Source organism: Lissotriton vulgaris, chromosome 3_1, assembly GCF_964263255.1.
Source record: "Lissotriton vulgaris chromosome 3_1, aLisVul1.2, whole genome shotgun sequence".
NCBI lineage: Eukaryota > Metazoa > Chordata > Amphibia > Caudata > Salamandridae > Lissotriton > Lissotriton vulgaris.
This window is the reverse complement of record NC_141689.1, coordinates 783,287,350-783,313,033: the sequence shown is the minus strand read 5'-3', so window position 1 is coordinate 783,313,033 and position 25,684 is coordinate 783,287,350. Positions and strand designations below refer to the sequence as shown.

The 25,684-nt window shown below is 42.2% G+C and overlaps 1 protein-coding gene across 1 annotated transcript; it reads right to left on the bottom strand.

Annotated features, from left to right (window-relative positions):
- Positions 1 to 5,881: 5,881 nt before the first annotated feature.
- LOC147727029 (uncharacterized) lies at positions 5,882 to 25,081 on the bottom strand. The gene is made up of 4 exons (XM_086963033.1): positions 25,002 to 25,081; positions 8,234 to 8,671; positions 7,598 to 7,813; positions 5,882 to 6,237 (listed from the first exon to the last, which is right to left on the bottom strand). The coding sequence occupies exons 2-4, from the start codon at positions 8,669 to 8,671 to the stop codon at positions 5,980 to 5,982; spliced, it is 912 nt and encodes a 303-aa protein (XP_086819159.1). The 5' UTR covers positions 25,002 to 25,081; the 3' UTR covers positions 5,882 to 5,979.
- Between the last annotated feature and the right edge of the window lie 603 nt (positions 25,082 to 25,684).

The window sequence follows — 25,684 nt, the reverse complement described above, 5'->3', positions numbered from 1 at the left end:
GTTGTGTGGGGTGGGGAGGGGGTTTACGCTACCTTCTAGACACCTCACACGAGTCCTCGGACGACCTTTAAATGGCGACGAGTTCATTGGGGCCCCCGTCAAGTCAAGGGAAATTGGTAGATGCACTTGAGGTACGCCTCTGTGCGGTCGCCCCTCCCAAGTGGGGGGGGTATTTCTGGTTAGGGATCTGACACCGGTTACGACCTTGCCGTTGGCCCTTAAAAGTTAGGATGTACAATTTCAAGTTAAATGTTTTGTAGGATGTTAGTTCGGCTAGGAGAACCTTTGTATTAGAAATATGTTAAGGTTAGCCAAACATCGTAATGTGGAAATGAAATTGTACATAATATGAAACTGTTATTTTAATGTTTTGATTTTGTTTCATATTTTAATAAATACGGCCGGGAGGGTGACTCCCTCCCGCCTTCCAAAAATTCAGAACCGTTTCCGGTTTCCCATCCTTGGGGATTGTGTTGAGAGGGGGTGGCGGGTATCTCAGCCATACTGCCCTGTGTTAATACTGTAATGACATTAAAACAATGAACACTTGTGTCGGCACTATGGCCATCAGCACATTAGATGCCTTACTCATAACACACATTTGTAGTTATATAACCCCTCCCCATGTGCACACATCAAACTTTCTGACAATCCGTGGGCGTCCATCACCCCCCCAAAACCCCATATGGGATACTTATTGCATTAGTAGAGAGAGAGTGAGGTAGCAAGATAGAGTGAGATATTGAAATAGAGAGTGATGTAGTGAGAGAGAGTGATGTAGTGAGATAGAGTGTGAGGTAGTAAAGAGTGAGGTAGTTAAAGAGAGGGATGTTGTGATGTAGTGAGATAGGGAGGTAGTGATAGAGAGAGTGAAAGTGAGTTACTGTGATAGAAAGAGTGAGGTTGTGAGATAGTGATTGATGTAGTGAGTTATAGTGAGAGAGTGAAGTAGTGAGAGAGTGAAGTTGTTATATTTTTAGAGAGAGAAGTTGTGAGATAGTGAAGTACTGAGATAAATATAGTGTAGTAGACAGAGTTATTTAGTGAGGTAGATAGAGAGTGAGGTAGTGAGAGAAGGAAAAAGTGAGTTTGTGAAAGAGTTCTGTATTGAGGTAGTGGAATCTTTTACGGTAGTGAGATGTAAACAGTGAGTGAGTTTGTGTGGTAGTGAGATATAGAGTGATGTAGTTAAACAGAGTGAAAGTGTCTTAGTTTGATACAAATAGAGATAGTGAGGTAGTGAGAGTGAGGTAGATAGAGTGAGGTAGTGAGTGACTGAGAGAGTGAGGTAGTTAAAGAGTGAGTTTGTGAGGTGTAGTGTGGTTATATGTAGTGAGATTGAAACACACCACAGACTTCTTTTTCCCTCCCCTCCTCCGACTGTTAGGCACCATTAATGTGAGAAGACATCAGAAAATGATGTCAGTCTAACAGACCCTGTCCAAATAGCGCACAGCTGAAAAGTTGGCAACATACTGATCCAATTGATGGTGGAAGGAGTACAGTAATTGTTGAATATTTTATATCACTGGTCACTTTTTTGTAGCTGTTTACTGTACAGAATATAGTCACAGTGGGCTGTAAAGGCAGCCAAACTTATTTGACTGAAGCATTACGAGGCAGTGACATTCCCTAGCAACTTCTTCCTATTTTTTTGCAGAGTTTTCAATTTTTTTAGGTCCACATATGTGCAGCACATAGATCCTATTTTTTTTGCTTTCCACTGATTTGTATTATATAAAACTAGGACTACAAGACCCAGAATGAAAAGTAAAAGTCTAGCCTAGGTGAGGTACTTGCATATTAGCCTAGAAACTTTGGAGGCATGAATTTTAGGATGTTCATTTCAGGTTGTAGCAAACGTTTTCTTAGTGCAGCACGTTCTGCCCTGTGTTAATACTGTACTGACATTAAAACAATGAACACTTGTGTCGGCACTATGGCCATCAGCACATTAGATGCCTTAGTCATAACACACATTTGCAGTTATATAATCCCTCCCCATGTGCACACATCAAAGTTTCTGACAATCCGTGGGCGTCCATTCCCCCCCCCCCTCCCAATCCCCATATGGGATACTTATTGCATTAGCAGAGAGAGAGTGAGGTAGCAAGATAGAGTGAGATATTGAAATAGAGAGTGAGGTAGTGAGAGAGAGTGAGGTAGATAGAGTGTGATGTAGTGAGATAGAGTGTGAGGTAGTAAAGAGTGAGGTAGTTAGAGAGAGGGATGTTGTGATGTAGTGAGATAGGGAGGTAGTGATAGAGAGAGTAGAAGTGAGTTACTGTGATAGAAAGAGTGAGGTAGTGAGATAGAGTTATTGATGTAGTGAGTTATAGTGAGAGAGTGAAGTAGTGAGAGAGTGAAGTTGTTATATTTTTAGAGAGAGAAGTTGTGAGATAGTGAAGTACTGAGATAAATATAGTGTAGTAGACAGAGTTATGTAGTGATAAAGATGTAGATGGAGAGTGAGGTAGTGAGAGAAGGAAAAAGTGAGTTTGTGAAAGAGTTTGGTATTGAGGTAGTGGAATCTTTTACGGTAGTGAGATGTAAACAGTGAGTGAGTTTGTGTGGTAGTGAGCTATAGAGTAATGTAGTTAAACAGAGTGAAAATGTCTTAGTGTGATACAAATAGAGATAGTGAGGTAGTGAGAGTGAGGTAGATAGAGTGAGGTAGTGAGTGACAGAGAGTGAGGTAGTTAAAGAGTGAGTTTGTGAGGTGTAGTGTTGTTATATGTAGTGAGATTGAAACAGAGAGTGACGTTGTGAGGTAGTGAGCTTGAGAGAGAGTGATGTAGTGAAAGAGGTATTGAAAGTGAATTAGTGAGATATAGAGTGAGTGAAGTAGTGAGTTAGTGGAGGAGGCATCGCCATCATCCACAGGAGCACCATCCGTCTCACGACCAGCACCGACAACTCCCTGACCACCGCCGAACACCTGCATTTCCAGATCCACACCAACCCGAACACCACCCTCAGAGGCACCCTGATCTACCGACCCCCTGGACCACGCACACAATTCAGCGAGGACATCGCCGACTTCGTCAGCCCACATGCCCTCCCCTCCGCTGACTACATCCTCCTGGGAGACCTCAACTTCCATCTGGAGAACAACAACGACCGCAACACCAGCACCCTGCTCGACAACCTCACCAACCTGGGACTCAAGCAACTGGTGTCCACCCCCACCCACCTCGCCGGACACACACTCGACGCTGTCTTCTCATCCAGCAAGGACATCAACTTCAGCCACACCACAGAGCTTCAATGGACGGACCACAGCTGTGTCCACTTCACCTTCAAGAAAACAACGACCCACCACCACCAGCAACAGACCGCCCGCAGAAGCTGGAACAAGATCACAGCAGACCAGCTCGCCACCTCCCTGAGCCAGCACCCTCCTGCCAGCTCAGCGAACCCCAGCCAGGCCGCCGACAACCTCACGAAGTGGATCAGCAACTGCGCGGACGAACTCGCCCCACTGAGGACCCCGCCCAGCAGACCCGGCAGCAAGAAAGCCCCATGGTTCACCGACGAACTCAAGAGCTCCAAGAAGAACTGCCGAGCCCTCGAGAAAGTCTGGAGAAGGGAACCGACACCGGACAACAGGACCTCCTTCAAACTTGCCACCCGGAAACACCACCAGCTGATCCGCGCCGCCAAGAAAACAGCATTCAAGGACCGGTTGGACAACAACGCACACAACTGCAAGGAACTCTTCAACATCGTCAAAGAGCTTTCCAACCCCAGCGCAGGAAACAACGACATCACCCCATCGCAAGACCTCTGCAACTCCCTGGCTTCATACTTCCACAACAAGATCGCGGACATACACAACAGCTTCAACAACCAACCAACGCACACCATGACCGAACAACCACCCCCCACCACCACCCTCCGCGCCTGGACCCCGATCAGCACCGAAGACACCATCCGCACGATGAACTCCATCCACTCCGGATCACCGACCGACCCCTGCCCTCACCACGTCTTCAACAAAGCCGACGCTGTCATCGCACCCCACCTGCGAGACATCATCAACACATCCCTCGACACCACCATCTTCCCCGAGAGCTGGAAACACGCCGAACTCAGCGCCCTACTCAAGAAACCAACAGCGGACCCCACCGACCTCAAGAATTACCGCCCCATCTCGCTCCTCCCGTTTCCAGCCAAAGTCATCGAGAAGACCGTCAACAAGCAGATGGCAGCTTTCCTCGAGACAAACGGATCCCTCGACCCCTCACAGTCCGGCTTCCGAGCCAACCACAGCACCGAGACCGCCCTCATCGCCGCCACCGACGACATCCGAGCCCTGATGGACAATGGAGAAACAGCGGCCCTCATCCTCCTAGACCTCTCCGCGGCATTCGACACGGTCTGCCACCGCACCCTAGTACGGCGCCTCAGCAACGTCGGAATCCAGGACAAGGCGCTGGAGTGGATCACCTCCTTCCTCGACGGGAGAACACAGAGAGTCCGCCTACCACCGTACAAGTCAGAGGCCACCGAAGTCATCTGCGGCGTCCCCCAAGGATCATCTCTGAGCCCCACCCTCTTCAACGTCTACATGAGCCCCCTCGCGGCCATCGTACGCAAACACAACCTCAGCATAATCTCCTACGCCGACGACACCCAGCTGATCCTCTCCCTGACCAACGACCCCGCCGCCGCCAGAGCCAACCTGCACGAAGGGATGAAAGAGGTAGCCGAGTGGATGACGACCAGCCGCCTGAAACTGAACTCGGACAAGACGGAGGTCCTCATCCTGGGCTCCTCTCCCTCCGCCTGGGACGACTCCTGGTGGCCTCCCGCCCTGGGCACCGCACCCAAACCGACAGACCATGCACGCAACCTGGGCTTCATCCTGGACTCCTCCCTCTCCATGACCAGGCAAGTCAACAACGTCTCCTCGGCATGCTTCAACATCCTACGCATGCTACGGAAGATCTTCTGGTGGATCCCCACCGAGACCAGGAAGACCGTCACCCAGGCCCTCGTCACCAGCCGACTGGACTACGGCAACGCCCTCTACGCCGGGACCACCGCCAAGCTCCAGAAGCGACTCCAGCGGATCCAGAACGCCTCAGCCAGACTCATCCTCGACATCCCACGAACCAGCCACATCTCCGGACATCTGCGAGACCTTCACTGGCTCCCCGTCAACAAAAGAATCACCTTCCGCCTCCTCACCCACGCACACAAAGCCCTACACAACCAAGGCCCGAGCTACCTCAACAGCCGAGTCAACTTCTACGCTCCCAAACGCCACCTCCGATCAGCCAACCACGCCCTCGCCGCCGTCCCCCGCATCCGAAGAGCGACTACAGGAGGAAGGTCCTTCTCCCACCTGGCCGCCAAGACCTGGAACTCCCTCCCGACCAACCTGCGCCTGACCCAAGACCACCTCTCCTTCAGGAAGAAGCTGAAGACCTGGCTGTTCGAGCAGTAGCGGCTCCCCCCCCCCCAGCGCCTTGAGACCCCACGGGTATGTAGCGCGCTTTATAAGTGTCACTGATTGATTGATTGATTGAGTTAGAGAGAGAGAGTGAATTTGTGAGGTAGTGAGATAGATATTGTGTTAGTGAGTGAGGTATTGAGTGTTTGATTGTGTGAGTAGTGAGTTAGTGAGATATATTTAGTGGATTAGTGATGTTGAAAGAGTGAGTTAGTGATATTGATAGAGTGAGTTAGAGAGAGTGAGTGACGTTGTGATGGGAAGAGAATGAGGTAGTGAAAGTGAGAGTTTGAGATAGAGTGAGGACATACATAGCTACTGACTTACACATACAGAGGTAATCCTAGACTATTTGTAAATATGCATTGATAGTTCTGAAGATCAAATACATTGTTGTTGCTTCTAAATAATTAGTACTGAAAAGTGTTTAAAATTTTTTATTAATTAGAATTTTTATATACTTTTGTTTACATTTCTTAAACTTTGCATTAGTGTTAACTTTTAATTAAATTTTTGTAATCTTATTCGATTATTTCAACAATGGAGCCATTTTTAAATATAACATTTACATTTTTTGGTAATTTTAGCATGAGAGCTTCACTAAAGTCTTCTACGTCTGTAGGTATATCGAAGTAGTCCATTATAATAGTATTTTCGATGTCCATTGATTTTAAAAGTTCAGTGTCTTGAATGTGTACGGTTAGGGTACATTTTTCTTGCGTCGTATTTTCAATCCCATATATTGTAATATTTATTTTTTCCAAAGGTGGTTCTATTACCTGCAAAGTAAAAATAAATTGTTAATAGAGGCATATAGTGTGCATTGTGATTATTCTGTTATTGTAGTAGTCCAGATTGTAAGTGAAATAGAAAGTGATAGTTTTAAAGATAGAGAGTGAGGTAGTGAGAGCGAGAGAGAGTGATGTACTTATTTAGAAATTGTTAATAGAGGCATATAGTGTGCATTGTGATTATTCTGTTATTGTAGTAGTCCAGATGGTAAGTGAAATAGAAAGTGATAGTTTTAAAGATAGAGAGTGAGGTAGTGAGAGCGAGAGAGAGTGATGTACTTATTTAGTGGGAGATTGTGTAGTTGTGATGTTTTGAGAGATAGATGTTGTAAGATAGTGAGGTAGTGAGATAAATTGAGTGGAGTTTTGAGTTATATTTATTGATGTAGTGAGAGAGCGAGAGTGATTTCAAGAGACTGAGTGAGATATATTTTGAGTGAGGTGTTGAAAGTGATGGAGTGAGATAGAAAGTAATATAAAGATGTAGTGATATAGAGAGAAAGTGAGGTAGTGAGATAGAGTGAATTTGTGATGTAGTAAGATAGAGAGTGATGTAGTGAAATTGAGAGTGAGGTAGTGGAGAGTGATGTGATAGATAGCGCTGTAAGATACAGATCTACAGTTAAAGAGAGTGAGTGTGGTATATTGCGAGTGATGTAGTGAAAGTGAGGGAGTGAGATAGAGAGTAAGAGAAAGTGAGGTAGTGAGATAGATAGAGAGTGAATTTGTGATGTAGTAAGATAGAGAGTGATGTAGTGAGTTAGAGAGTGAGGTAGTGAGAGAGTTAGGTAGTGATAGATAGTGCTGTAATATATAGATCTAGGTAACATACATATTGAGGCATCTACATAGACATAGAGAGTTAATTATACACATATAGAGCCACTTAAAGAAACACACATAGACACCTACCCACCTATTGAGCTTTGCATACATAGAGGTAAACGCACTCAAATCTACCTATACACAGAGTGTGGGGCAGAGAGCGCGTGGGGCAGAGAGCGCGTGGGGCAGAGAGCGCATGGGGCAGAGAGCGCGGGGGGCAGAGAGCGCGGGGGGCAGAGAGCGCGGGGGGCAGAGAGCGCGGGGGCAGAGAGCGTGGGGGCAGAGAGTGTGGGGGCAGAGAGCGTGGGGTCAGAGAGCGTTAGGGAGAGCTGTTGGGGCAGAGAGCGTGGGGGCAGAGAGCGTGGGGTCAGAGAGCGTGGGGGCAGAGAGCGTTGAGGAGAGCTGTTGGGGCAGAGAGCGTGGGGGCAGAGAGCGTGGGGGCAGAGAGCGTGGGGGCAGAGAGCGTGGGGGCAGAGAGCGTGGGGGCAGAGAGTGTGGGGCAGAGAGTGTGGGTAGTACTTACCTCTATATGTGTATTCCGCGTAGTATTTAACATTTTCTCATTATTAAACTCGTGGACAGTTAAGTGTGTCATTTTAACATACGTTCCAAGTGTTATTGGGAATTCTGTTGCATTTCTCCATAATGTTATTTTGACAGAGTCTGTTGTGTCTATAACTGTAATAGATTTTAATTTTGTTTCTTGTCCTGACACAAAAATGTTTTTAGTTTCTTCTTCCTGTAAAAGATAAAGTAAATATTAGTTTTTATTAGTGATGTAATGTGTCAGTATAGCAGACAGAGTGCGGTGCCGACAGAGTGCGGTGCAGACAGAGTGCGGTGCAGACAGAGTGCGGTGCAGACAGAGTGCGGTGCAGACAGAGTGCGGTGCAGACATATTTTTGTGAAGAGAGTGTGTTGAAGAGAAAATGTGGGGCAGAGAGCGTGGGGGCAGAGAGCGTGGGGGCAGAGAGCGTGGGGGCAGAGAGCGTGGGGGCAGAGAGCGGGGGGCAGAGAGCGTGGGGGCAGAGAGCGTGGGGCAGAGAGCGTGGGGGCAGAGAGCGTGGGGGCAGAGAGCGTGGGGCAGAGAGCGTGGGGGCAGAGCGCGTGGGGCAGCGAGCATGTTTGAATAGAGTTTGTGTTGTACTTATTAACATACCTCGGATATTGTGCCTGTTATGCTCATTAATGTCCGTAATTTTGCTTGTCTTATTGTTTTAATCGGTGATACTGGTGGAGCTGGTGGTTCTAGTATATTTTTTGCTTCGTCCAGAATTTCACTAGTAAGCGTTAAAGGTATCATCCTTGATATTTTTGTATGTTTCGTTAAAAGTACAACATTGTTCTTTGCTAGGAAATTTCTTATAATAATTCCATTTCCTTGTTTGGTTTGATTGTAAAAATCGTCATTATAGCATGTTGCTTTTATTGAACCACTTTCATCTGCTAGGGCAAGGTGGTATAAGATTTTGTTTTCTTTCTTAGCATTTTGGTAGTTTGTTTTTTGAGAACATGTTACAATGTTTGCTTTTATAGCCTTTTGATAAGGTTTGCTCTCATCTTGTTTGCCCATCTTAATTTCTTGTATAGAAATCATCTGAAATGAGAATAAATTGTGAGTATACATTTTGAATATAACTGTTGAATACATTGTACTTTATCTTGAAGTAACATAAAGTAACCTATGAAATTATACAACAGGCTTATTAAATAGAGAGAGTTATGTAGTGCAAGAGAGTGAGGTAGATAGAGAGTGAGGTAGTGAGAGACAGAGTGAAGTATTGAAAGAGTTAGGTAGTGATGCTTAGGAATGTTGAGATATAAACAGAGAGTGATGTTGTGAGTTAGTGAGATAGAGTGCGTTAGTGAAATAGAGAGTGGAAGTTATTTAGTGTGATAGAGAGATTGGGAATCTGATGAAGTGAGATCGAGAGAGAGTGATGTAGTGAGTTAAAGAGATAGAATTTGTGTGTTAGTGAGATAGTGATTATGTTAGTGAGTTATTGACTTACTGAACTTTAGAGAGAGCGAGGCGTGATATAGTGATGTAGTGAGAGTGAAATTGTGAAATTGAGAGAGAGTGATGTAGTGAGAGAGAGTGATGTAGTGAGGTAGAGAGTGAAGTTGTGAGATAGTGTGTTAGAGAGTGATGTAGCAAGAGAGTGATGTATGTAGCAACAGTTATTTAATGAGCTATTGAGTGAGAGTTAGTGAAGTAGTGTTATTGTGTTGCTGTTATTTAGATAGAGTTGAGTAGTGAGATAGAGAGTGAGTTAGAGAGAGTGAATGAGTTAGTGAGAGAGTGAAGTAGTGTGTGAGATAGTTAGAGTGAGTGATGTAGTGAGAGAGAGAGTTAGTGAGAGAAAGTGATAGGGAGAGAGAGAGTGAGGTATATATAGAGAGAGAGTCTACCACACACAGACAAAAAGTGTATCACTCAGACATACATACAGAGCACTACATACTGATACATCCATAAACTTCCATATACTGAGACAGCCATACACACAGAGAGCTATCAACACATATACAGAGCTACATATATACCCATAGAGAGCCACTGAGTTACTACTTAACATAAATACTGATTTAGCCACATAAAGATAGCAAACTATTTATACATACATATATATACAACATGCTTACTAAATTGCAACCCATAAAGCTTTGTGATCACTATAATATGACTCTAATATACCATAGTGACTTAAGTTTACATTACTATAGATATGATCTAAAGTAGATTTGTAGTCAGTTGTATATTCTGTTACTTTCTGTTCACATTTGAATTCGTTTACCATATATTGTAGCAGTATGTTAGCATTTTGTGATGATTGTGTTAAATCTATGTTGAAGTCACCCATTATGCAGTAATTATAATTAGGGTAAAAGTTCAATATCGTACTTAAAACTTGTAATAGTGTTTGTATGTGTACATGTGGTGGTTTGTATAGTATAACAAATAAGTAGTTGCAATTATTAAGCTGCAGAGTAAAATGTAGAATGTCAATTTCGTGTTGTGTTTCATATATAGGAATTAAAAAAATATTTTTCCTGTAGTAAATTGCTATCCCATGGTTTGTTACTTGATGGTGGAATTTGTCAAATATTAATAGATGGTACTGTTCTATTAAGAAAGTATTGCTATCAGCTATTCTAGTAGTGTTTATTTCAGTGAAGCATAGAATATCTGCATTCATTAGATTTGTGTCTGCTTTTATAGCTGTGTAATTCTTTTGCAGTGAACGTATATTTTGCACTATCAAATTACACATTTGGCTGTAGTTACATAATTGTGGTACAGATATTTGCAATAGCATATCTGTTCTTAGTCTTGTCATTTCGTCATGTACTTTAGCATGGACAGCTATTTTGTCTGGGTTAAAGTTTTTAATATATATGTTAGCTAATGATTTGGCTCTGCTTAAAGCCACATAATGCATATGATGTACTTTGCTATTGTTAAAGTGTATGTAAAGTGGTTCAATAGTTGCTCCTTGTGTTCTATGTATAGTACGTGCAGATGATTGTCGTAGGTGAAATTGTTTGCGTATAATTGTTATAAATTTTTTTGTAAATTGGAAATGGCGCGATATAGCATGTATTGGTGTCCAAGTAGGCAAAATGTTCGTGTTATATATGTGTTTATTTTCCTGCCTTGTATATTTACCAACATTTTCATCATCAAACTGAATCCATATAACATTAGGGGTGTTATTTATTGTTTCTACAAATTCAACTATGCCTGTAGCCCCATTTGTTAAGCCATCATTAACATTAATATTGCTAGTTCGATCATATCTTAATTTCAAGGCAATATGGACAACGAATGGCAGGCCCATTGTTTTTGTTGAGTCTGTAGGCAATTGACTAAGAATTTTCTTTTTAACAATTTCAGTTAAGTCAGATGCAACTGTATCTACTGCTGTTGCTGTGTAAACTGGGTAATGTTGTATATGTTGCAATAAAACTGCACTATTAATGCTATTAACTTCATTGTTAGTTCCCATAATGTAAGGTATAGTTTTGATAATGTTTTCTGGTGGTTCAAATTCTCGTGTTTGTATCTGTATTATATCTTCAGTAGTTTGTTTTCCTTCTCGTAATCTGTTTAGTAGTTCAGCAAATGGTAAGTCATTGAGCTGTCTCATTATTTTAGTTAACTCAAATAACTTAAAATGTTCTTGCCATAGATTAGTACTTAATGGTCTGTATGAATATTTAGAAGTTTCAAAAATGTATGGGTCAAATACTGGCTTTAATTGATAAAAATCTCCAATTGCTAAAATTGATACACCACCAAAAGGGAGGTTAGACATTTTTATTTCTTGTAGTCTATTATGTATGAAATTGAATATATTTGCTCCTACCATTGAGATTTCATCAATTATTACTATTTTTAGATGCATTAATTGGTTTTGTAGTGTGCTCCTGTTCTCATGAGTTAGTGGTTTGTGATCTAGTGTTTGCGAAACAGGTATTTTAAAAGTACTATGTAGTGTTTTACCATGAATGTTATGTGCTGCTTTGCCCGTTGGAGCTGTAAGCAATACATATATGTTGTCTGGATTTTCTCCTGCTTTAGTATTGTAGTATCGTAGTAATGTTTGGTAAAGTGCAGTAATAAGGAAGCTTTTACCTACTCCTGCACCACCTGTACAAAATGTGTAGCAGGGTGTTTCTTTTGTCTTTATCCAATGTAAGTGATGGTATATAAAGTTAAGTTGTTCATTGGTAAGATTTTGCATTATACTGTCAGTCAGTCAGTCAAATATTCTTTATTCGATAAAATTAATATCATGAAAGACAAGGTACAATTATACAAAAAGTTACAATCTAACAAATTTCAGTACAGTACATTTTTTCCATCAATGTTAAAAAATACAATACATATTAAAAAGAGAAATTTCTAATATTAAAAGTTTTAAAAAAAGAAAACATATACCATTTAAAAACTGTCAGTACTACTGCCTTGGTAAAATGGAATACGTATTTACACAAGAGAAACATTACTCAAAACAGCTTTGGATCTGCGGAAGGCTGATGGTATTTTTCCTTATGCGAGTGGCTGCCGTCAAAAAACTGGCCACACAGAACATAATATAAGGGTTACCCAATTGCATTAGGTATATTAGAGCGGGCCTCACCTGAATAAAGCCCGCCTTCTTCAGGAGTGGTAACAAATATTTCCGTCTACATACTTCATAGTGAGTGCAAAACATGACAAAATGGAGTGTGTCTTGTAATGAGAAGCAATCACAAGTGCAGGGGTCCGCCTTGTCAGGGGCGCACCAAGTGCGGAATACTCCTAAGGAGTAATGAATCAGGTTTAGGCGGAATCTTGTCAGAAGAAATCTGTGGTGTCGATTATTCACCACTATTAAATATGGTTCCGGTCCTGCATTATACTGTTATATTGCTCATTTGGTATTAAATTATTTGTTAGTTCTTCTTCAATAGTTGTACTTCTAATTCCTAAATCGAATGGAAAGGGGCGACCACTCGGTCCCCCCGAACGTATGGCGGAGTGCCTCGATCCCCCCGGGAAGCCATTTTTTGGCGGGAGGCGCGTCTCGGCTGGTATGCCCGAAGCGGCGTAGCCGGGGCGCGCTTTTTCCCGCCCTAGAGTGGGCTGGCCTAGACACCGACGCAGCCAGCCACGCCCTCGGGGCAGGCAGGGGCGGGTTTTCGCCCGCCCTGAAGACGGATAAAAAGGGACGCAAGACCAGAAGACGTCCTCTTGTTCTTGTGCTCTGAAGCTGCACCTCCTCGCTACACGTGAGCTCGGGACAGAACGAAGAGCCAATTTTGAGCGTTTTGATCTTTTTCTTTGTCTTCTAGATACTTCGTCGGAGAGATGCCCAAGAAAGGCGCAAAGAGAATGACGACCGACCAGATGGTGCGGGCCCTTTTTAAAGAGATGTCCGACATAAAGAAACGGTTGGCGGAGCGAGACGGGGAGGAGGGTTCGGGCCCTGCGCCGGCTGGAGGGAGACCTAAGAGGCCGAGAAGGGTTCCAGCCGGTGGAGACGTCCCGGTTCCCTCTGCCCCGCTCGAGGCGCCGACCCCAGTACCGATGGAGGGGACTCCAATCCCCGTTGTCGTCACTCCGACATCCAATGAAGATATGCCCCCCGAGCTGGCAGCACAGCTAGCAGCATGGTTGGGGGATAGTAGTGAGGGCGCCACGGCTGCCGAGGCACAGGCGCTGATAAAAGGGCTGCGTGAGAAGAGAGATGCAGCTAGAGTGACCGCGCCGTTGGCGGGGATAGACAAGCCGCAAGCGGCGGAAGCAGCGTCCGGTTCAGGTAAGCGGCCATTGCCGATCGCAAGGGACGAGTCAGCACCCTCTCGTAGAGAGAGATTGGGACAACATGTGCCTTTAGCAATAAAGGAAAAGATCTGGGCGGGGGAATATGTGAATATTTTCTCCTTGCTTGTTGATCATTATGAGGTGGAGCATGTTAAGAGTCAGAAGGACCTAATGCATCCGAGTGTTTGGCGCGCAAAAATGGCCGCCTTTAAGGTAAATGAGAATATTGGCAACTGGGGCAATGCGTGGGGTATTTTTACATCGATTTTGGGGGAACGTAGGCCCGAGTTGCTTCCTGAGTTTCCCATTTATCAGTCACGAATTATGAGTTATTCGACAGCGTATCAGGGTAACCATTGGTTCTGTTATGACAACTTGTTTAGGAAAGAAAAGGAGCATAACAAAGGTTTAACGTGGGATTGTTACGATTCTGTGACATGGGACAAAATGAAAGAGTCAGGAATGTTGAAAATGCCGTTAGTAGGGAGCAATGTTGTTGATTACTCCCGCCAAAATATGGGGACGCCCTTTCGGTCAGGTACGAGCACGGACGATTACCCGAGACCTGCCGGCAACACGGGGAAAAGGGGTTTCTGCTTCAATTTCAACAAGGGAAAATGTACCAGGCCTCCGGGATCGTGTAAATTCAAACACGAATGCAGCAACTGCGGGTCGTCCCATCCTGAGTCCTTGTGTCGAGCCAAAACAAGTGAGAATGGGGGTAAAGGAGGCGCCAAACAAGCCTAATATAGGCCGAGGGGCGCCTTTACCGACCCCGATTGATACTTTGGCGATGACTCCTTGGCTCAGCGAGTACCCAGATCGTATCTCTGCTGGGGTGCTGCGGAACGGTTTTTCATATGGTTTCCGCATCCCGGTGGGGGACTTTCAGGGTACCGGGACGTGCAGAAATCAACTTTCCGTCTTGCATCATACATCTGTAGTACAGGATAAGATCCAGAAAGAGGTTAGCAAGGGAAGGGTCGCCGGGCCGTTTATTGTACCCCCGGTACCGGATTTTGTTTGTTCTCCGTTAGGGGTGGTCCCCAAGAAAGACCCAGGTGAGTTTCGATTAATCCACAATCTGTCAGCCCCACGGGGTATTTCGGTAAACGATGCAATTGATCCAGAGGTATGTTCGGTGCGGTACGCATCATTTGATGAGGCAGTAGCCATTTTGAATCGCCTGGGGCCCGGGACGTGGATGGCAAAATCAGATATCGAGTCAGCGTTCCGGTTGCTCCCGGTACACCCAGATGACCAGCGTCTTCTGGGATTCATGTTTCAGGGATCATATTATATGGATAGATGTATGCCAATGGGATGCTCTATATCATGTGCATATTTTGAAAAGTTCAGCACTTTTTTGCAATGGGTGTTCATGAAGAAAACGGGTTTCCGAAATGTGATGCATTACCTTGATGACTTTCTGTTTCTTGGACCCGCCGGAAATCCCGAATGTGCCCAGGCCTTGGCTGAATTCTGTGTGTTGATGGGTCAATTTGGCGTGCCATTGGCACCAGGTAAAACTGTGGGTCCCACGACTTGCCTCGAGTTTTTGGGGATCGAGTTGGACTCTAGTGAGGGCTGTTTCCGTCTACCAGCTAGCAAAGTGTCGAAATTCAGGGCAGCCCTGCAAGTATGTTTACATACATCTAAGGTTACACTGCATCAGTTGCAACAATTGGTAGGGAAGTTGAACTTTGCCTTAAGGGTGATCCCAATGGCCCGCCCTTTTTCCCGTTCAATTGCTCAAGCGATGGTTGGCCTTAAGGAGGGTCATCATCGCACGAGGTTATCGGCCGAGGTCCGCCAGGACATGCGTATTTGGTTAGCATTTTTGGCGGACTTCAATGGTCGAGTCGTCTGGAACAAGCCAGCCGTGTCCTCTGAAGAGCTTGGTCTGTGGACAGATTCAGCGGGAAGCATAGGCTTTGGCGCCATCTTCGGCACAAAATGGTCGGCACAAAGGTGGCCCCCATGGTGGCATGAGGAGGGGCTGACGAGTAATATTGCTTTCCTTGAACTGTTTCCCATTCTGGTGGCCCTGAGAACCTGGCCCGAAGGGTTCAAAGATCATTCTGTCGTGTTCTGGTCTGACAATATGACCGTTGTAGAATGCATCAATAGTCAGGCTGCCCGTTGTAAATTGATTTTGAGGCTACTCAAAGAAATTGTCTTACTGTGTATGCAACTGAACGTGATATTCAGAGCAAAGCATGTCCCGGGGGTGATGAATCAGGCTGCTGATGCACTGTCTCGTTTTCACATGCAGGCTTTCTCGGGTTTCCTTCCCTCAGCGGACCCAGAGCCGGCACCCTTCCCCGAAGCTCTCTGGTCTCTCGGTGCCCCGAACTTCGTCACCTCGTGGGAGAGAGTCTAGCACCCAGGACGAGGAAGGCATATGAAGGGGCGTTTCGGGCCTATTTAGCCTATTTGGGGGCTGAGAGAGGGGGACTTTGGGGTCACGAGGAGTGGGTAGTACATTTTCTGATGTCCTTACGTAGGGCTGGGAAGTCGGTGGCTACGGCCCAAAGGCATCGTGCCGCCATTTCCTTTGTTGCCAGGGCCCATAACATCCAAGACCCGACAGCGTCTTTTGTGGTACAGAAGGCGCTGCGTGGGTGGCAACGCCTGGAGGGTCGCAGAGTAGATGAGAGACGACCGATAGGTCTGGATAGGTTGTCCCAGTTGCTGGCCGCACTCCCTACCACATGCTCGTCTCCTTTCGAGACGTGTTTGTTCCGGGCTGCATTTACGCTGGCATTTCACGGGGCAATGAGGATAAGTGAGCTGGTTGCAAGGAACAAACAGGATGTGGTGGGGGGTTTGTGCCGGGAACACGTTCAGATCAGGGGTGAAACGATGATTGTCTCCTTTGCCAGGTCCAAGACCGACCAAGATGGGATAGGAGACTGCACGATCATTCGCAGGATCCCCGGGTCCTCCATGTGTCCGGTACGGTGTTTAGAGGATTATCTAGCACGAAGGGTGGCAGCATGGGGGGGGACATTGTTGAGACACGCAGATGCCACCCCACTGACGAAATTTCAGTTTCAACGGGTGCTTGCAATGTCCATTACCGCAGCGGGCTTGGACCCGGGCGAATTCGGGACCCATTCCTTTCGAATAGGGGCTGCCACCGAAGCTGCAGCCAGGGGTCTTAATGTTGAACAAGTGAAACGAGTGGGGCGGTGGTCCTCCAATTGTTATAAGAGATATGTGCGATTGCACATGTTGTGAAGCCGTAATAATGTACTCACGCTTCTTGTCTTTTGTTTGGTTTTCAGTTACGCAAGCCTACGAGGCGAGGCGGACTATGCAGTCGACCCAACACCAGGCCAGCGGTCAGACGTCACCGGCTGTGAAACAGGAGGTGTGGGTCGTGGGCCACTCATACGTGAGGCGTGCCGCAGACGTATTCGAAACAGGTGACATGATTCACGTACCTGGGGAATACGGGTACAGAGTGTCCTTCTACGGAAGGGGCGGTCTCTGTATTGACCAGTTTCAAGAATTCTTTGAGGGTTTGTTAGGGCGGACGAGGTCACCGCCGTCTGTAGTCATAGTACATTTAGGGGGCAATGATTTGGTCACCACCGGTAGACGACTTCTCCTAGAGGCAATGCTTTCCACGGTAAGTTGGTTAGCAAGGAGAGTTCCGGGGTGCATAATTGCGTGGTCTCATATGATCCCACGTAAAGTGTGGCGGGGGGCTATCTCGATTCCTGCTTTGAATCATTCTGTTAGAAAACTTAATAACAAAGTGAGTAGGTTGTTCCGTTCCAAGACACTGCATTCTATCTCGCATAGTTGTATTAACGATGACAGTATGTATTTAGGGGATGGTGTGCATTTGTCACGGGTGGGGAATGAGTTACTCATAGGAGACTTCTTGGCTTGGTTAAAAACGTTAAAACATGACCTTTAGGTAGGAGTTTTGTGGGGGGTCCGGATAGCCGGTCAACTATCCGGACCTGTGGCGGTAAGGTCATGATCGGTGAGCACTAATTGGTAGATCCCTATGAGTGGGCGTCACCCAACACGGATGGGAGCGCTCGGGAGAGGTGGCCATTGGCCCCTCAATGGGGAGGCGGTCCCGTCTAAGGATGGGTCGCCGGAAGTAAAGGAAAGGCTGTCAAGGCCCCTTCCTTTGTAGGAGGGGTTACAGCCCCCTCCTGGTGAATTTCCCGGGGCCAGTGACATCTGCGACGGCAGATGCTGTAAGTTGTGTGGGTGGGGGGAGGTCCACGATACCTTCTAGATACCTCACACAAGTCTTCGAACGACCTTTAAATGGCGTCGAGTTCTTAAGTGCCCCCGTCAAGTCAAGGGAAATTGTTAGCAGTTGCACTTGAGGTAAGCCTCTGTGCTGTCGCCCCTCCCAAGTGGGAGGGGTAAGTCTGGTTAGGGATCTTGACACCGGTTATGACCTTGCCGTTGGCCCTTAAACGTTAGGATGTACAATTTCAGTAATTGTAGAGAATGTTTTGTAGGATGCTAGTTCGGCTAGGAGAACCTCTGTATTAGAGAATCTGTTAAGGTTAGCCAAACATCGCAATGTGGTAATGAAATTGTACATAACATGAAACGTTTAATGTTTTTAATTTGTTTTTAATAAATACGGCCGGGAGGGTCACTCCCTCCCACTTCCAAAAAACTTCAAGAACTGTTTCCGGTTTCCCTCCTTCTGGGGATTGTGTTGAGAGGGGGTGGCGGGTATCTCGGCCATATGGAAAGGGGCGACCACTCGGTCCCCCCGAACGTATGGCGGAGTGCCTCGATCCCCCCGGGAAGCCATTTTTTGGCGGGAGGCGCGTCTCGGCTGGTATGCCCGAAGCGGCGTAGCCGGGGCGCGCTTTTTCCCGCCCTAGAGTGGGCTGGCCTAGACACCGACGCAGCCAGCCACGCCCTCGGGGCAGGCAGGGGCGGGTTTTCGCCCGCCCTGAAGACGGATAAAAAGGGACGCAAGACCAGAAGACGTCCTCTTGTTCTTGTGCTCTGAAGCTGCACCTCCTCGCTACACGTGAGCTCGGGACAGAACGAAGAGCCAATTTTGACCCACCCACCAGCCCCTGAGGACAGCGAGTTGTTTTGTAATAAAGAAAATCTATGATTATGTTTGCTGTTTCCGTTTACAGGTTGTGATGGTATCATGTTTACGATTGACCGTAATGAAGAAGAGTCTATGTTGTGAAGGTTTTTTCAATAAAATGATTCGATATAGAGTTGGAATTTTAAGCATGCTCTTTCGGTCGTAGCGACCAATGTTTTGTAGGTTTGAGTAGCATTGTCGTATTTATTTTTGGTAGGCGGTAAGGTCATGATCGGTGAGCACTAATTGGTAGATCCCTATGAGTGGGCGTCACCCAACACGGATGGGAGCGCTCGGGAGAGGTGGCCATTGGCCCCTCAATGGGGAGGCGGTCCCGTCTAAGGATGGGTCGCCGGAAGTAAAGGAAAGGCGGTCAAGGCCCCTTCCTTTGTAGGAGGGGTTACAGCCCCCTCCTGGTGAATTTCCCGGGGCCAGTGACATCTGCGACGGCAGATGCTGTAAGTTGTGTGGGTGGGGGGAGGTCCACGATACCTTCTAGATACCTCACACAAGTCTTCGAACGACCTTTAAATGGCGTCGAGTTCTTAAGTGCCCCCGTCAAGTCAAGGGAAATTGTTAGCAGTTGCACTTGAGGTAAGCCTCTGTGCTGTCGCCCCTCCCAAGTGGGAGGGGTAAGTCTGGTTAGGGATCTTGACACCGGTTATGACCTTGCCGTTGGCCCTTAAACGTTAGGATGTACAATTTCAGTAATTGTAGAGAATGTTTTGTAGGATGCTAGTTCGGCTAGGAGAACCTCTGTATTAGAGAATCTGTTAAGGTTAGCCAAACATCGCAATGTGGTAATGAAATTGTACATAACATGAAACGTTTAATGTTTTTAATTTGTTTTTAATAAATACGGCCGGGAGGGTCACTCCCTCCCACTTCCAAAAAACTTCAAGAACTGTTTCCGGTTTCCCTCCTTCTGGGGATTGTGTTGAGAGGGGGTGGCGGGTATCTCGGCCATATGATAAGTCATACATTATTTGTTCATTAGCTTGTATTTCTGGACATATGTTGTCATCATTTTCTATTTCTGTGGGAGGTATAAGTAATGGATCTAATGTACTATTTTCATTGTCGTTTGTTGTTAATGTTTTATTATATTTATTATGATAATAGTCAATTGTGCTTTGAATTTCTAGATAGCGTTCATAATAGGTTTCTTTCTGACCAATTATTTGATGTTCAACTCTCCATGGGTAATAAAGCATTATCAATTCTCTATAATAATTTTCGGAGTCATTGTTTTTGTTAAATCTACAATATCGAATTATTTTTTGTTTTTTGCGTTTTGCGTAGTCTACTTCTATTTCTTCATTTTGCAGATTAATCTCAAGTTCTTCCTCATCTGAGCTATAAAAGTTATTTTCTGCAAGAAAATTTTCATGGTCCGTTTCTTTATTCCTTTTTTTTTTTTTTAACATCATACATAGATGCATAGTCAGCTAATGTACATGTTTCTAATATTTCAGGGCGTTTGCTGTACTTTACTATAATATTTTCATATTGAATGTTATTAGAAGTATCTGGCAATAAATGTATAGTCTCAATGTCTTTTAATAGGTATGTCCTCTTTTCTTGTGGGCTTGTATTAATGAATACAAAAGATCTAGAACTTTTTCGTAAAGGGATTTGAAGTATGAGATAGGCAGCTTCTTGCGCACTTATCTCGGTACAGTTTAAGAATTTGTTACCTATATGCTTGAGTTGTTCTTTTATACTTGGATTGTGATATACTTCTTTTGCAGCTTGTGCAATTATTTTGCTCATTCCACGTTGAGATTTACTAATATATGAAACAATATATACAGCACAGGCATATGCATCTAAGATGTATTGTATATCTATGTTTGCTTGCCATGCTTGTAAAATTGTAGGATTGTAGTTATTAATAAAGCATTCAGCAGGTGTTCTTTGTAGAAAAATAGTTTTCTTTTCAATAATTGATTGTATACATTTAAGATACTGTTTTATATCTAGTTGCATTGAATCTAAAAACTGACTAAAAGTGTAATTTTGAAATTCTTGTGAGTTCATCGTTAGATGTATTAGTTCAATTTGCTGAAGGAGTTCTTGATCTGTTTTGTCTAGCTCTAATTGTTCTAATATATACGTTTCTGGCATTGGATATTTTGGGTACTGATATTTGCATGTTCTTTTATGTTTAATACGACAATTCTTTGTATGCCCGTGCTTTTGGAGTGGTAATAAAGACTCTATATTTGGATCTTGAGTTTTTGCACATGTTACATACTTATTGATAAAAGTAATAACTTTATTGAGTTCAGAAGTTTCATATTGTGGGGCATTCTCGATCCATATTATGGCATGTATATGTGGGGATCCTCGTTGTTGGAATTCTACTCTATAAAAGTAATCTATTATTTTGCCGATTGGATTACTTTCATGTAATAGTATACAATTAAATAGTTTTCTAACTTGGAAGTCAAAATGTCTTGCACAAGTTATAGGATATTGTTGTATTAATGCGCATTTTGTTTCCCATGACATATTTTGAAATTCTTCTTTTGTACATTCCTTTTGGTTTTCACTACGCAATAAGATGTTAATTAAATGATACCATTTTGTTTCAGCAGCTGATAAAGTCAGAAAGAAAGTTGGTATCCCTAATTGTCTGATCATAGCAAATAAATCTTTTTTGCATTGCTCCCAATATCGTGGTGAACTACGTACAGTTTTAAGTATTTTGTACCCCTCATTAAATTGTAGAATTTTGTCTAATTTTTGTTTGATGTCTTTTGCAGTTATAACATGGCCATTATTAAAGTATTTCCTAAGGGAGATGTATATTTTGCTATGTATTTGTTTTATGCGCAACTTTGTCAATTTAAAGAAAACATTTGTTATAGACTTTGCTACTCTTTTATCATTACTCCTTAATTCCCATTGACAAATTGTGCTGTAATGTACTGGTACATGCCTTTCTTTATTTGTTAGCCTTCGCTTGCCACAAAATATTGCAGGGAAAGCTAAATATTCAGAATCTATGTCTTCATATAGACCTCTTGGTGTGTTATGTTCTGCAGGTGCTAAATTTGAAATATTAGTATTTTCTGTAGTTATAGTTTCATTAGTTAATATAGTATCTAAATTCCCTGCTGCTATGTTGTCTTCAGAATCTGATGTATCGTTAGTATCAGAAGTGTCATTACAAGGTGTTATATTTGCAGGTGTATATTGCCAATCTGGATTAATGGTGACTCCATATTCTTTGAACATATTGCTAGTAGTTGCTAAATATATTGCAGCGTGTTTAACTTTATTAGGTCTCACATTCTCAAAATGTGTATAAGATTTGTAACTTAATTTTCTTTTTAATTTAATGGGAATCGTCATGTTATCATAAACTTGCCTAGGTAAAACAGTAACAGTTGTCATAACATCTGCAGGTACATTAACTACTGCACCTGATAGAGATTTTTGGAACCCACGTGGTAGTGCTCTAATTTGTAAAAAAGGTATTCTTGGTGATACTAATCTTTCTTCTAAATTATGCAACTGTAAAGCTGCTGGAATATTAGGAAAAGTCATACCATTATAAAAAGAACAAGGGGGTATTTAGTTGTTATTGATATATGTGTAACATGTTTTACATATCTCATCAGTTTTGAATTTGCTAATGTTACACTCTAAGAATTTTGCTTTCTTTGTAATACTGTGTGTTTTTACTAAATTCTGTTTATGCCATAATTGATTGCAAATAGTGCAAGCATACTCCGAACCATATCTTATTTGGGCATGAAAGCTACTTATTATTTCAGTTGTTGTTTGTAACCTTATATTCGTATCAGTGTTATCTGAATTTTCAGCTTCTTGTGTATGCTTTCTTTTCCTGTTAGTTTTTTGCGCCTGTATCCTTCTAGTTTGTGTTGGTAATTGATCACTATGTGTAAATGATACAGTTATGACATTGTCATTGCTATTAGTTATGTCGGCAGTGACATTACTGTGTGTTGTTATAAGCTCTTCATTTGCTTGACTATTGCTGTTTACTGTGTTTGTACTTGTATTTCTGACTTGTATGTTTGTAGTTGTAATATGTGTTAATGCATTTACCAATACTTTTGTAGTATGGACATATATTTATTTTTTAGACTTCATTTTATCCTCGCTATTGTTTTTTAGTGTTGCGTTAAGTGATTTTTGGCTAATTGTTATAATTTTTACAGGAGTTAATTGTAAACTAATACTTTGTGAATGTGTTAGTCTTCCTTTATTAGGTAACTTTATGATGTATTGGATAAGTTGATTAATAGATTCTATTTCTATAGCAATACATGTTCCATTAGGATGTGGTATTGCTTTTTCATCTTGGCTATGTGAATCAAATATAAAGTAAGAATGGTTATTTTTAAATACCGAAATTGCATTATTTTCCATACAGATTAAAACACTGTTTTCTAAATTAATTGTTGAAGTTAATGCTGACATTAATTTAGCATTTTTACTTTTGTTGTCTTCATTTATCTCACCTTGAAAGCTTTTTTTCAGCTTAGTAGAATATATTATGTTATTGTGAACTATGTAATGAGGTAAATTATGTAGTAGTTCACAATTATCGTTATTAAGAGAGTGCATTTCAGTATATAAAGCATCTCCAAGATCCATTATACAATTTACATCTAAAGTGTCCCAAGTAGATGCTGGTTTACAGTAGTTGTGTAGTATAGCAAATAGACTCATAGTTAGAGATTGTGAATATTGTGATGTGTTTTCAATGGTGTTTTGTTTATGCTCCTGTGTTCTATTAACTTTATCTATATCTTGTGGAGTTTGTGCCAAATTATCATTATTTATGTCTCTATTTGTGTCTGTTAGACTTTTAGTCAATATGCTATTGGCCCTATTTTCAGGAATTATTATTGTATTACTTACAGGAATAGGTTTATAAACATGATCATTAATATCTGTATATGTGTTGGCATGTAAATTACCTTGTGATGTTTGTTTTTCTAAATGTTTGTTTATGCTATTTTGCTGAAGTGTTTTTCTAACTATACTAGCATATGTGTTAGTTGTAGTATTATTCTGTGGTGTACTAGTATATTGTGGTGGATCTATGTTATGGCTGTTAGTCGTAGTTAGTTCTGTACGTGTTGTAGGAGTTAAAAATGGATTTGGATCTGATCTAGTACTAAGAGTATTAGCTAATGATGTTGATGGCTGTTCTACATTAGTAAAGGTTCTGAATTTTGATTCACGTATGATATTTTTTGCTCTTTCTATACGTGTCTGAAAGGCGTGTGTAAAAAAATTAGAACATGCTTCAGTAGAATGCACATATATATATTTTCTTGGTATAGAATTTCTATTTTGTTCATTATTGACTATTGCTTTTTGAAGCGTATCTTTTTTAATAGTAGTTATATTTATAGGAGTTAATTCATATGGCACGCAATTATCATTTGGACCTTTAATGCTATGTGCAAGCTTAGTGATGTAGTCTAGAAGATTTTCAAATGGTATTTGTATAGTAATACATGTTCCATTTGGGTGAGGCATTCCTGTGTTATCGTGGCTATGTGAATCAAATACAAAGTATGAATTGTTATTGTTTATAATAGAAATAACATACTTTTCCATGCAAAGTAAAACACCTGAGTTACAATCTAGTGCAGCTTTTAATGTTGTTATTAATGTTGGTGTTGATGGGTCAAAATGTTTCAATATGTCTCCATATGATGGTTCTTTAAGCTTAAGTGCATAGATAGTGTTATTATGTTGTATAAAATTTGGCAATTCGTCTGGATGCATAAGTATTTGACTATTAATTATATGCATATCTGTGTATAAAGCTTCACCTAAGTCCATAATGTGATGTAAATCTTCTTTAGTCCATGTATTTGCAACTTTGCTATAGTTGTGTATAATAGCAAATGTGCTATTTGGTAAACATTGTCTCCCTCTTGAATTACTTGAAAATCTTAAATGCCCCTGATGATAATCCGCTTGCAGTATTTTGATCATATTTATTGCTACACTGATTTTTTTTTCTTAAACTGTTGTCTAAAGAGTATATTGAGTATGTTCTATTTGTATATAGTTACAGTTTACGGCAAAATTGCTATATTTATATTACAGTTATTAATGAGATTTATTTTTATTTATTTTAATTTCTAGCCTATTTTTTTCCTGGTAATCTTTTAAGTATTACTTTTATAATATTTAGGTCTTTTATTTATACTTGAGTATTTATATTTTTAATTTAAGTAGGCTATTCTATAAACATATATATATAAATATATCTATATACATGCACACACACACATATATATCTATTTCTATCTATATATATATATATATATATATATATATATATATATATATATATATATATATATATATATATATATATATATATATATATATATATGTATTTATAGAGAGTAAATGAGTTATGTTATCTTGTTTATAGATCTATACTATTTGATGTTGTTAAAAGTCTTTTTACTGTTACAAGTGGATAGAGAAACAAAAACAGTTATGTACTTTTACCTCGATGTTGTTTGGACACGCAATTAGCAACTTGTGATCTTGTAAGGAATAATTGCCAACCTATGAAAAATGAGAAAAATGCATTAGTTAGTACTTTTAATAATAGTATTTATTAATGTATTGTATTACAAGAAAGAAGGTAAGGTAATGAAAGTGTTTAGTAAAGTGTATTTGTATTTTTGAGCAAGTCATAAATAATAGTGAGTTGCATTTGTACTATAGTGTTTTTAGATAAGCATGTACTTAATATTGTGTAGTTTATTGTAGTAAAGAGTGTTGGGTGGTTTTTGTGCGTTTAAAGCGTGTTAGAGTGTGTGTGTGTATAGAGAGTGTGAGAGCATAATACTGAGAGAGTAATATAGGAAGTGTGTACAGAGAGTATGTAAAGAGATTGTGTGTTACAGAGAGTGTGGTATAGAGAGTATGGTACAGAGAGTGTGGTAAAGAGTGTATGTACAGAGTGTATGTACAGAGTGTATGTACAGAGGGTGTATGTAGTACAGAGGGTGTATGTAATACAGAGGGTGTATGTAGTACAGAGGGTGTATGTAGTACAGAGGGTGTATGTAGTACAGAGGGTGAGCGTAAGACACAGAGCGTAAGAGACAGAGCGCCAGACAGAGAGCGCCAGACAGAGAGCGCCAGACAGAGAGCGCCAGACAGAGAGCGCCAGACAGAGAGCG

Excerpts from the sequence above, each read along its gene's own strand:
- LOC147727029 (XM_086963033.1), bottom strand. The coding sequence starts at position 8,671 with ATGATTTCTATACAAGAAATTAAGATGGGCAAACAAGATGAGAGCAAA. Across the intron at positions 7,814-8,233 it reads TAACAGGCACAATATCCGAG|GAAGAAGAAACTAAAAACAT; the intron begins GTATGTTAATAA and ends TATCTTTTACAG. Across the intron at positions 6,238-7,597 it reads CGCGGAATACACATATAGAG|GTAATAGAACCACCTTTGGA; the intron begins GTAAGTACTACC and ends TTTACTTTGCAG.